The sequence below is a fragment of the Zalophus californianus genome, chromosome 7, assembly GCF_009762305.2.
Source record: "Zalophus californianus isolate mZalCal1 chromosome 7, mZalCal1.pri.v2, whole genome shotgun sequence".
Lineage (NCBI taxonomy): Eukaryota > Metazoa > Chordata > Mammalia > Carnivora > Otariidae > Zalophus > Zalophus californianus.
In genome coordinates, this window is record NC_045601.1 from 84,233,184 (window position 1) to 84,247,313 (window position 14,130).

General features: G+C 33.1%; 1 protein-coding gene across 50 annotated transcripts in view; it reads right to left on the bottom strand.

The window, feature by feature from the left end:
- Positions 1-14,130, bottom strand: part of RIMS1 (regulating synaptic membrane exocytosis 1) — a 489,882-nt gene that overhangs the window by 169,174 nt on the left and 306,578 nt on the right. For all 50 annotated transcript variants that reach the window (XM_027601790.1, XM_027601841.1, XM_027601819.1 and 47 more), the window contains 3 exons: positions 6,246-6,313; positions 5,594-5,704; positions 3,119-3,218 (listed from right to left, as the gene is read on the bottom strand). In XM_027601790.1, coding sequence (XP_027457591.1) covers positions 3,119-3,218; positions 5,594-5,704; positions 6,246-6,313 — 279 coding nt within the window. The remainder of the gene's footprint in view (positions 1-3,118; positions 3,219-5,593; positions 5,705-6,245; positions 6,314-14,130) is intronic.

The window sequence follows — 14,130 nt, forward strand, 5'->3', positions numbered from 1 at the left end:
CAAATGGTTCTCTGCACAGTATCCTTCAATTCATAACGGTAGGCTCCGCTGAAATATCCCAACCTCAAGGATACTTTGAGGTGTCTTAATTTGTTTTGTTTCTGCTCATTTTGTTATTCTCAGTGTCTGTAACATTTTAGTAGTTAAGTAAATATATGTTGAACTGATGAATCAATATGACCATTATACATATGAAAGCTAATTGTAAGCATGAAATCTTTGTTTTTTAGGTAGGTCTGCAAAAGGAAGTAGAAAAAATTTGTTTTGCTAGAACTATTTTAAAGTGTTTTTTCCCAAATGTTGGCTTACTCAAAAATAAAAAATAAATATTTGAAAAGCATATGATGCTGCTTTGGTTTGTAAGGTACGGTTAGTATCCACAGTTAAATGACGTCTCCAAGTTTGACCTGAGAAGTTACCCAGCAAGGGTTTTTAAATAGGCAACGAATGTACTTCGCTGTTAAAAAAGGAAATAAAATATAATTATAAATTTAAAATATATTCAGTCTTTTAAATTTGTTTGACCAAGAAAAGAAGTAAAGTTTACATCATGTGAGTATATATATATATATATATATATATATATATGTATGTGTGTGTACGAAAAAGTATTTTCTGAAACAATACTTACCCTGATATCTCTTACTCTATCATGTTCTAGTTCATTTTTTAAAATGGATACAAACCATTAAATTAATGTAACTACCCAGTAATGAATTGCAGTCAACATTTTGCAAAAGCTCTGAATTATAAAATTCTCTTTATAGACAGCAACCTGGAAGCATAACTTTTAATACCATATTAACTTAATACATGTGTTTATTTACAAATCAATACCTCCTAAACTAGAAGGTGTTTTTTTTTTAACAATATTTATTTTTATGTGGATAACCTCTTCAGGAAGGGATGTGGATTATGATGATGCAAAGATGAAAAGGAGATTTCCTCTGTCCTTACATCTGGTGGGGGAGAATTAGAGGAATGATTGTCTTTACTAAAGTGCTATATGCAATGATAGGAGTTCATCTGAGGAACAGAAGTAGAGCCAGGTAAGTGCTAGGGAGATAGTAATTAGTTACTGTTCCAGGTGAGGTATCAGGAAACACTTTAGAATTAAGGCAACTGTGAATGTGTTTTGAAGGATGGAAAGGACTTTGACACAGAGAGCACAGAGCAGAGGAGCGAACAGGCAGACAAGAGACATGGACCAGATCTTAGTGGCGGACAGCTTGCCAGCGACCTGTAGGCAGATGCCGTGGCAGAAGGTAAGGTGAATGGTAATGGAAGTGGCCGGAACGGTTAGCAGAGGACAGAGCTGCAGAGCTTTGACATAAGCAGATGAGGATGGGGAGACCGTGATCATGTCAGTGTCAACTTTGTGTTTTTGATAATTAAGCCAAGTAGTGGCACAGTGCATGGACTTAAGGGGAAGAAGCAGTAGTAGAGAAAGTTATGGCAAGATTAAAGCAACAGTGCAAACGCTGGACAAAGGTCACGCTAATAAACACAGCACCGTATAGCCCAACGATGCCTATATGCAAACAGAAGGAAGATCATCCCTAAATTATAATGTATATCAAACAGAATATATGATCTAATTTATTAAAATACTTTTTTCAAATGCATCAATTGCTTGAAGTGAAAAGTCCACGTGTATGTTTTATACTTATTTAAGCTGAGTTTTAAAATTTTAGATTTAAGTTTCTCAGGCTCTAGGTACATTAAGGGTGATAAATAAGTGAAATTTATCACTAAGGGTTATTTATATAGAAAAACCCCTTCACTGACTCTCTTACATAATCTTGTATTAAAATACAAAGACAAAATCAAAAGCCATTACGTTTATAATCTGATCTGCAAATTCAGATTCCTATACTTACATTAGAGCATTACATGATTCAAGGGATTCTTATACTTTTTTTTTAAGGGATTCACAAACTTTCTAAGGCTGATTTTTTAGTCTTTGAACAAGCAGACTCAGTTTATTGACACAGTCACTTCTGACTGAGTTATTTTCTTATAACTAGTCCCTGATAGTAAACAACAGTGTACTGTACCCCTATACATTTTCAAAGCTGTATGTATTACAGATGGAGAAAAATCTCTGATTTGGATTTTCTCCCTATACAACACCTGCGTAAGAAGTCTCTATCAAAGAAAAAACCTAAATGATTTTGAACTGATACTCTGGTAGTCAATTACAACAAAATGTCTTTAACAGCTATAGAACACTTTTCTAAAAGTCTCAGTAATTACAATCTTAAGGTATAAAAACTGAAAACAGCCTAGAAATGTTCTCTTTCTATGTGCTATGGGTTATTAATCCTCAATTCTACAGTTCAGCTTTCTCTGTTTTCATTGTAATTGTCTTTCAAATGCATAAGCAGACACTCCAACCAAAAGATTTCTACTAAACTGTGAAGTAAACCAGAAAAAATATGTTAATATGATTTTAACTAAAATGAAGAGTAAACAATTTAACAAGAATAGATTTTAAAGTATGTCGCTACTGAATATGGTATATCTGAACATATTAAATGATTTTATTGTATCATGTTAAGGATTTCAGAGCATTAGGTAAATTTCCAAATACCAAGAAGTAGCACATCTGCATGAGTACAATACATGCCACAATTAAATTAACAAATATTTTATTATATCACCTGTGTAAGAAATGTGATTATAGTTGTATTTTACTAAAACCTACTACTGATAAGTGTTTTGGGACCACTGTGAAAAACTTTAGTAATTATAACAACTTAAAATATAAAGAATTACAACTAAAGAATTAGTGATATTATTTTTTCTATGAGGCTAAATTGTTTTGGATTTTTGTAGCAACATTATGGAGCCATCTACATAAACTAGGAATCCTGCAGCATTTCTATCTATTTATTTTTACACAAATAAAAAAAGATTCCTAAACTTACTCTCTCCAAACCACTACTGATGTATCATTGCCTATTATTGCAATCAGTAAATACCCACACCAGGAAGAAGTCTTTATTCATGCACTAAAATTAGTTATTTAATTGACTTATATATAACTTACCCCAAATGAAAACCACCAATTCATGCAAAGAGTACACACTGTTTAAATGTTAAAAAGAAACTTTACCTGCTCTTAAGTGTCCAACTACATCTGCAAGGCTACCCTTCTTTACTTTGGTGATGAAGGCACCAAGGCGTCCTAAGTCAGTCATTTTCCCTCCAACAACCTGGATAATAATAAATTTGTAAGTTCCCAAGACTCATATCAAAACATAAGTTTATTACTTTGAGGAATTACTCCTACAGTCTTTTACAATGTATTTAGGATTGAGTGTAGGTATATTAATAAACTGAAATATATATATATATTTTTAAAGATTTTTTTTTTTTTTTGACAGAGAGAGACACACAAGAGAAACACAAGCAGGGGAAGTAGGAGAGGGAGAAGCAGGCTTCCCGCTGAGCAGGGAGCCCGATGAGGGGCTCAATCCCAGGACCCTGGGATCACGACTTGAGCCGAAGGCAGATGCTTAACGACTGAGCCACCCAGGAGCCCCCTGAAATATATTTTTGATTAAACGAGTAGCAGTATGTTGTTGTTGTTGTTTTGTTTTGTTTTGTTTTTAGTAGGCCCCCAACACAGGACTTGAACTCATAATCCTGAGATCAAGATCTGAGCTTAGATCGAGAGTCAGATGTTTGGGGCACCTGGGTGGCTCAGCTGGTTAAGCAGCTGCCTTGGGCTCAGATTGTGATCGTGGGGTCCTGGGATGGGTCTTGGGATGGGTCCTGGGATCAAGCTGTGGCAGGCTCCCTGCTCAGCGGGGAGTCTACTTCTCCCTCTGCCCCTGCCCCCTGCCTCTGCCCCTCCCCCTGTTCTTGCTCTCTCTCTAATAAATAAAAAAAACCTTAAAAACAAAAAACCCAAAAAGCCAAAAGAGTCAGACACTGCCCAGGCACCCCATGGAATGGCAGTGTAGTTTTTTTATTTTTTATTTTATTATGTTATGTTAGTCACCATACATTACATCATTAGTTTTTGAAGTAGTGATCCATGATTTATTGTTTGCGTATAACACCCAGTGCTTCCATTCAATACCTGCGCTCCTTAATACCCATCACCAGGTTAACCCATCCCCCCACCCCCCTCCAGCAGTGTAGTTTTAAAAAGAAAACATCTCATTATATTTGAGATGACCATGTGTCCTAATGAAGTTCATGTACTGATTACTTATACCGACCTAACAATGCAGGGGGACCATGAGTAATGTATACCCTTACAAAACAAGTGCCAGGTCTTCCCTACTTCCCTACAGAAGTGTGTGACACAGTTTACATTAGGTTCCATTTTTCTTTATCCTCAAAATTCATACCTACCATTTGAATTATAGTTCTATATGCACATAATGCCCCATTGTTATATCATTTATCTCTTGTTTATAACTTTAGTAGAATATAGGTCTAAGACATAAAGACTATGGATTCAGACCAAGAATAGGCTACTTTGGGGAAGCAATTTATTATGGTACAATAAGTAATAGCCTAAGTTTAGCCCTGCCACTGACCATCTGCATGATTTCATCTGATATACATATGTATTTTAATCTAACTCTTGAAGTCTGAGTTATATTACTGAATATTTAACACTTTTACCTGGGTTTTCCATTGTAACTAAAATTAAATACATCTGAAAGTTTCTAAGTTTAATTTCTCCCAATGCAGATGCTAAATATGTATAATTAAAAGTGCAAGGCATATTCTCAAAGCTTGAGGTTGATCCACAATTCTTCAGGACATGCCCATTAGTGGAGGTGATCAGAATTATCTCATAGCAAGAAAAATTAATGGCAATAACCAATAAGGTGATATTATTAAGTACATTAACTGAAGAGAGGTTTTAGTGGGATTAATAGTCAACGGTTTTGAAGAGGTCAAACTATCACACAAATATAATACAATATCTTGGTAAATAGTTTTAAAGCCCATCTTTGGATGCTTCTCTAAGTTTCTGAAAGCAAATAAAACCATGTGATTTAACACACACATGCACACACAATAAAACAAAATGTGTATGTATATTTTTTCCTATAATAAAACGTAACATTTTGCAATTAGTTTTTCATTATATCTGTTGGAAGTCAGTTAATATTTTTAAAAGACACATTTTACTCTTTTGGTATTACCATAAATTCTATTGTACTTAGGAAACAATCTCTTTAATGATGTTTTATGTTGCTTGTCAAGATACAATAAAATTATGCAGTTCACATTATCTAACTTTACTACCATACATTAAAACCTTTTTAATGTAAAAATCATCCTTGAACTTTATACTCAGATAAAAATTCTTTATTTTCCTCTTTTTTATGCAGTTTCCTAACACACCTGTATGCCATATTAATAAAATGATTTTAAAATATTAACCCAGATAAAAACACTAGATCTACCATAAGATATCAATATATTAATAAGATATATTCACTAGGAGAACTTTATTTTGGAGAAGAAAGGAAGATATTTAAAAATCATTGTCAGAAACTTTGTTGAATGCAACCTATACTGTAATCCAGCCTTAAGAAACACTTTAAATCAGCATACTTACTTTCAGACCCAGTAATGCACCTGATTCTTTGGGCATGGTTGTTCTCTTGTTAAGAATAACACGTCCAATTAATCGGTCCCCTTCTTTAGATGGTTGCCACGTTACAGGATGCTATTAAAACATGAATAAAGTTAAAAAAAGATGTTTTCTTTCCTATAGACACATAGTTATTGGTTGTAGCATGATGTGATTTCCTCAGTTAAAGACACTCTAGAAGGAATTCTTTATTCTGGTGGGTTCTACCCTAGGCTTACAACAATTTGCATTGACAGCTACATTTTATTTGTAGTAGACTCTTAAACTAAATAGTTCTCAAAGTAGTCATCAACTAAGAAAATCTCTCAAAAATTGTTCTGAAATAAATTGAAATTTAAAATATATCTGCTTATATAAAGGAAATTGATTCTGTATTTTGAGTTGTTGTTAATGTTGGTATCATTAACCAAATAATATCATTTATATATAGTCATCACTTAATAATTGCTTTTTACTTCTCTTCTAAACTGCACTGCCTTAAATGAAATGAGTATTTTCTCTCTCAAAACGTATAATGAAACCGAATAAGATTGCCATCTATCACATATCAAACATAGGACAATGAACAGCACATATCATCCCTAAGCTCCAAACTTTCACTTCCCAGAAAGCTTACCGAACTAATAGGCGATGTTTCTCGGCTATGCCACGTGGCAGGATCCAACCAGTAATAATCCAAATCACCTGCACCACAGGAAAAAAAACGAAAAGTGCAATGATTTAAAGGGGAGAATACATCATTTTAAGTATGACTTCTTCAGTCTATAAAGTAAAGGGTTATGAATATCATAATCTTGAGTATGTACATCCCAGAATGATACACCCTTGTATTGCAAAGGCTGTGACCTGAATCCTTGGAACGAATGTGTGTTACAAATGCACTTAATACTACATACTATTTTTATTCTCATAAATCAGTCTAGAAACACACATAAAAAGTACTGAAAGAACTGGATTAACCCACTCCACCTTCCCTCAAAAGACCATACCAAGCCACAGCCTGCCATCTAGTGATACTGGCAAAAATTGTATTCATTGAACTGAAATAAATATTAAAACTTAAGTGTCCCTCTTTCTCCTCTTCTCTCTCTCTCTATATATATATGATATATAACTATATCATAGCCTTTCAAAATCAATCTCTGGTCTCCATCCTCTTTCCTCATCAGCTGACAATAGAGCATACATTTTAGCACACAGTGTTGAATAAATTATCAAGAATAACTGAGCGGGGCACCTGGGTGGCTCAGTTGGTTAGGCTTCTGCCCTCGGCTCAGGTCATGATCCCAGGGTCCTGGGATTGAGACCCACATCGGGCTCCCTGCTCCACAGGAAGCCTGCTTCTCCCTCTCCCACTCCCCCTGCTTGTGTTCCCTCTCTCGCTGTGTCTCTCTCTGTCAAATAAATAAAATCTTTAAAAAAAAAAAAGAAGAACTCTGAGCAATAGTACAATACAACGAACAAAAAATTTAATTTTACTAAAGCCATAAAAAAGACTTTAAAAAACTTTAAAAATCCTAATTTTGTAAGCATGAATTTATGAACCTTTAATTTTGATTTTTTTGGCTTAAAAATAAAATACTAAAGAAAACACCTGAGAAAAAAAGAAAAAAATTAATGGAAAGCAGCAGTGCTTTTAGTATTTGCATAGGAGAAAGGCCAGCATGAGTGAACATGAGAATAAATGACCTTTTACATTTTAAACACTAGATCAATGAAAATTTTTCTCCTGATGGATCTTGAGAGAAAAATATTAAGAAAGTGAGTCAAGCATGCCAACTAACAGTGACCTAGCTAGCTGAGTGTTCGAAAAATGCATTTGGCTGGTATCTGTGAAGGTCATAAGCAAAGAATTGTATGTAGAATACAGGCATGGCCGATACAGGCACTATAAAAGAAATGTGATAGGAAATGTAAAATTGTTTAAAATCTGTAGTCATAAGAAATCCATACACCTAAGTTTCTTAGTAGTTGCTTCCCTTTTCCTTTTAAATAATATCTTAGAAAAGCTGAAGTAAAATGTTATATCCAGTGCAATAAATACTAAAATGTTCTTCAAATATGTCATGTACATGACAATATATTCTGGGAAGGGGTGAATATGAGAAACTGCATTAGCAGAAACTATATTCTGTTTCTGTTTCACACAGAGTCCCTATCTCTTTCAAAATCACATACTTTAAAATGTATAGATGGCTTGGTGCCGAAGATTATAGATTTCTACTCTTCTTCTGGGCCACCTCAGTTAACGGAATATAAGGAAAGTTGTAAAAGGACAGTTTTTTTTCCCCCTTTATTTTTACTGTTTGTAAAACTTCATGTTTTTTTTATTAATTTTTTTCTTTGAATAGAGTTGACAGGCAATGTTAACATTAGTTTTACACATACAACATGAGTGATTCAACATCTCTATGCATTATGCTGTGCTCACCATAAGTGTAGCTACCACTGGTTACTATACAACACTATTATAATATTATTGATTATATTCCCTATGGGTACCTCTAATACCCATGACTTACTCATTCCATAACTGGAAGCCTGTATCTCCCACTCTGCTTCACTCATTTTGCCCATCCCCTGCCCAAATACCTATTTTTCAAGTTGCTTTGTCCTTAGTATTATGACACTGTTCCTCTTGAAAGAAAAACTATGTATCATAAAATAAAATTGTAAGTACTTTTAAGGAGTAATTACAAATATCATTCAAAAGATTATAACCATTCATAAAGCTTTTTCCCTAAAATTTCATATATGTAGGAGTAAGAAAGTCTGATGACTTCTTAAATGCTGACTGATTCTGAAATACTGTGACAAATTCACAGAATCACTGGGATTTGTGGGGCTTAAAGAAGAAAATTAGTCATGAAGTTGAAAGCTGAGCTGCTCTGAAAAGTCTTTGAGTTAAAAAAATGACAAAATCCATCCCATTTTAAAGACTTCAAGGGAAGTATTTTGTATTCTTCAATAACTTAGATCTTAAAAACTATACTTCTTGTTGGGATCATTCTCTGGTTCATGCACCAATTCCTTATATGGTGGGGTTCAACCCTGTGTTTCACTCCCCTTGTCCTAAGTAAATCTGGTTATACATATCTGATGAATGTCTCCTGTGCCAAAAGGACCAAAAGCTGATGTTTCTGGTACATTTTGGTGATGATATTGAGCACACTTTATTATAAAAACAATGCCTTCAAGTGATGGTATCCTACCATCTATAAGCTTTGTATAATAATAATCTTAAATGGAGAATCTAATTTAATTGGTTTAAGATGGGATAATTTTGGTCATACACAGTATTGTTGATACCTACTAGAAATTGCTACTAAAGGTAAATTAAGAGGGCATTCAATATTTTAGTATACAATTACACTTCCTTCACATTCTGAACAGTTTCTAACAGTTTTCTTACCACAAATTTCATTATCACCCATTAAAATATAACATTTTTGCTTAAAGACAAAAAATAAATTCTAAAACCTAAATATGTAGTTTTAAACTTATTTTTCTTCTTTCCATGTAATTACTAAATTTTAAAGATATTATTGACTTTTTAAGCACTGTAATTTGTCTTTACAAGTCGCATTTCTCTATTATTAATGGACTAAGCAACACTCAACAAAACTTTCTCCTAAAATATTCAGAATCTAGTATTTCATTAATATAAATCATTTTCCTTTTATTATTTTTCTAACAGGTCATTAAAGAGATTGATTTCCAAGTAGCATGGCTACAAAATAATAAATTCAGGGTATTTTCTTATGGATTTAATACAAAACCATTTTGCTTCTAATATTCAATATAACTATATTAAAGGAACAGATTTACTATTATTATTAATTTAGATCCAGGGAATATATCAGATGCTTGAGTCTACTGAAATGGCTCAAGTTCATAAACAGCCAAAGTTCAATGAAGTATTATAATTTTGAGTACTCTTTTTGTTAAGACTTTTAAAACAGACATTTATCCTATCCCTTATGAATAAGTAGTTAATTAAACCTAATGAATAAGCACAAAACTTTCACCGCACGAATAAAAGTCAGCTAAAGGACTCCTGGGCCTTCTGTAAAGAGAACTAGCTTTTCCTAACCCAGGCCATTATGATTAGAGAATGTAACAATGTGTAAACATGCATTCTATGATTTAAAATTTTGTATCTTGTGATATTTAATGTCAAAGCACAATAGATTCCAAAAAGACCAATCAAAGTCATTTGAACAAAAATGCTTTCTAAATCATACAGATGCATGACTGTGCATGAGTATATTAAAACTAAAGAGAAAACCATAATTCTGATTTCACACAATAAATATCTAACAATTTACATTTACATAATTACATTTTACATAATTACACTTGACCAAGTGGAATGTGTACCTAATGTGTAGGTAGTAAAGGAAAGATCACCTAAACCAAAGCATTTAAGTATTAGACAATTTGGTCTTCTTTTCCATTTGTAGAAGAAATATACAGCATATTTTTTAACCTCATTATAATGAATGGTGATAAAAGATGGGACTGAAACTGATTCCAAGATTGACTCACAGTAACTGTGCACAATTCCAAATACATATCCATAACTGTGCTACTTGTCATCTCAAAGAAAATTATTCTTCCTATATAGTGCAGATTGTTGGTATCCAAAGAAATTATAAAATTCATAGACCAAAAATCAGTAGAATCATCTTTACCAGATATTTCCTATACTTCTTAAACTGTTTCCCTCTTTTATTTCTGTTTATCCTCTATAGTAGGAGGTGTGTTGGGATGAAGTAAAATTAAATAAGTCCTCATATACTTTATTATAACATAGCACATAGACAAAATACTCGGTAAAAATATGTTTGTTGAAGAGACATTCATGTTGAATAGACATGCAGTGTGCACACTAAAACCAACTCAAGTTCTAAGAATGAGTTTTTAATCTGAGACAAGGTAGGGTATTTTTTACATTGAGTACCATGGTCAACACACATGAGTTAATAAGTATTGCTTTGGTTATAATGTGATAAAAACTTTATACATTTTAACTCATTTTAATATTTAACAAGGGCCTTCTTTTCATAGATAGGAATTAAAATCCAAAGTCTAAGAACGGAGAAAAGAAATCTTCACTTCTGATTAATATAATGAAAATACCATTTTGAAATAACTTCCTCTTACTTTAGAAGTCTATTTCAGATAGTCCCATGCCTACAAAAGTCAAGTGTCTGCTCCCACCCCTAAATTAAAAATTATAGTGGAGCTAACTTTGAAATAAATAAGCCATAATTTGCTATACAGTACAGCAAAGTCACAGAAAGCCTAATTTTCCTTAAGTTAAATTAGCAACCAGGGATAAGAAACAAATATTATTTAATAGGTCTTAGAATCCAGGCCTTGAAATAAAATGGGAAGATATACTTGCTAAATTTAATCATTCATCATATAATCAGTGAAACATTAAAGCCTATAAATAAATATAAATACTATGTGTATGCAAAATCAATAGATTATCATTCACTACTGAATTACTATCAGTCTACGTCCCTAGAATAGTAAAAACATTGTTCCTCAACCACTTTTTGGTAATTTCATTCAATATACACACTAATGCTCACTCCACAATTTGAAAGCAAATGCTGCATAATCAAGGAATTTGTGTCCCTTGAGGCACAGCTAGAGGCATCTCCAAACCACTGATCTTCAGCAAGAACCTCTTCAAAAATTATAAGTGATATAAATTCTAAATTCTGGTTTTGACCCAGGACACACACACACACACACACACACACACACACACACACACACACACACACACACACACAAGGTGCCATTTGCTGGAAGAATTATATTATATCCAGCCTGTAGGGATTCACTAGAGTAGCTGTTCTCTAAATGCTTGTTGGAAATTTCACCTTCAAAATTCCCCTTTGTTAGTAATGTGCTCTGTTTCTATGAGAGAACCATCAATACCACTGTCTCTCGGGTATTTAAGTCTGATGTCTCAAGTAAATGTATCTACTATGATGCATATAACGCATAACATATTAAGTTAATGAGGTGCCAAAGACGTTTGTATTCAGAAACGTTTATACTCAGTAGAACCTCCATAGTTGAACTACCTCCAAAGAAAGAGGAGATATTTGTGTAAGGGCCTGTGGTGCCATCTCTGTTGAATACGGCTAGGGCATGGAACAGAGGCTTGGTAGTTGATTGAGAATTTCATGAACATATTTGGTGGAGCTGGTACTTTTCTGGATATTATGTGTCCTTTTTGGTGAATTTGAGTGCTAATGGAACACCAAATCTATGACCACACAATTCTACAAAGCAGTGATGTGGAACTCAGAATCGACACTTCTGAATGAACTCTGAGCTCAGGCATTCCGATAATCCCTTGACTTCCTATAGCATTCCATTGCTCTTGTAAGGGTAGTGTAAGATAAAGCACATGAAATTGCTTTACAAACTATAGAGTACCACAGAAATGCAAGTTGTCATTACAGTGTAAAAATATATACTAAAAAGTATTTCCAATAATAACACTGATAAGTACCTCTGTCAATTCTAATGCCAGGTAAAAATTAAGAAACTGTCCCCACAGTTTACTTATTTGAAAACTTGAATAATCAGAGAACCTCACTGTATTTTAATCTGCCTATTAACAGCGTTTTATCTTATCTGAAACTAATAATTATGTTTTTTCTTATAAAACATAAAAACATGCTTTTGTATAAAAAGAGCATTTTACTTGACATTAGAGATTTGTGACTCTATTCCTAACTGCCACATTCTTGATAATATCCCTTCATCTCTATAAACCTTGTCCTCCTCTATAAAATGGGGATAATGCCACTTTCTTGCAAAAGTTTCATGAGGATTAAATGAGATATGCCAGCTTTGTAAATTATAAAGGACTTCAGAAATATATTTTATCATATAACTACACAACTGAAATTAGGAATATGAAATCATAGGTGTTAGAGATCACATTTATAGTTAATTAGCTATCATAAATAAAATATACATAGTATCAGTAATCTCTGCAAAGTATGCTCTGAAATAGGTTTAGAAAAATGTTAGAGACACTTTGTTTACAGAAATTATTAATTGGCTTGGTGTAAAACCGATGCTCAAGTGTTCAGAATGGATGAATATTTCTTTAATCCCAGTTGCTACAGGATGAGGAAAAGGGCCATCATATATAGAAAAAGTAACATATATCTTCCTGTTAATTTCCATAAAGCCAAGGGGAGCCTAAGGTATTAAGAAAGTGGTTGTTTTTATAGTATAGTCAGGTGATCTATACATTAAATATACAGATTAATCCTTAACTAAAAATATCTGGGCTGTGAAGTAATTAATTTGATCAGAATGCACAATGTATCCCTAAATGTAAAAATAGGTATTTTGTCATTTCTTCTTTATATGATCATGTTTTAATGTGGAGGAATAAAACACACATCTATCAGCAAAATACTTGTTACTAGATTACTCTGTATCACAAAACAAGTAGGCTATTATATCCCTTCATCTTTTTTTCTGATGATGCAAGATATCCTTGAAAATGTTTCCTTGAAAGCAGCTTGTATTACACCTTAAAAATTATTAGGTATAGACATTAGCTATGGAATACATTTTAATATTTATATCCTAATAGGTTATAAGCATCCTAACTTCTTAAGATTCCTTTTTTTCAGTTTATATTCCTAGCCAAATCATCTAAATAATAAGATTGATGGTCTTAAGAAAACAACTACGGTTTAAATATGTATTAGAGTCACCCTGAATGATAGGGTTTTGGAAAAGCGGAGAAAATTTTGTGGATTTGCTTTAAGTAAGCTAAAAGACATTGAGAAGTAAAAAGCTATTTGAGATAGTTAACACTGGTCATCAGCTTAATTTTTCCTAGTTTTGAAAAGTATAGATTTTTAGACTATATGAAGCTTCAGAGTTCAGAAACACTTCCAAACACCATGATGCATGATTACATCTTTATTCTTTATCTTTGCACTGACCTGATGCTGCAGGCCTAAGAAGAAGTTGATTAATTAAAATTCCTGAAAGTTCTGAACAACAACAACAAAACCACACACGCATACTCGCACACACACCTTTGTGCCTTAGAATAATAAGGATGTTCATGGTCTTCAGGAAATCTAAACCAGGCTGTATTTATTATCTATATTACATGACAATAAAAATGTATCTAAAGAAAAGCCTAAGATGACAGGGCAAAAAGATGTCTACATATAATAGCTTAGAGAGGAATAAATTTCATGTGTAAATATGGTTTGAGGCCTAAGGACTGACAAATTTCTTTCTCAGAATCTAAATATACAAGAGTAAAGTAGCCTGAATAGCAAAGCACAAAACTGACAAACTTAGGGAAACTTTTTTTCTTTTTTTCTAACACAATGACTCTACATAAATAAGAATTTTGGAAGTGCTGCACACAGGAGGGAAATATTTTACTGCAACTTTCCAACTGACCAGGCTTCCACATTGAGACTGAG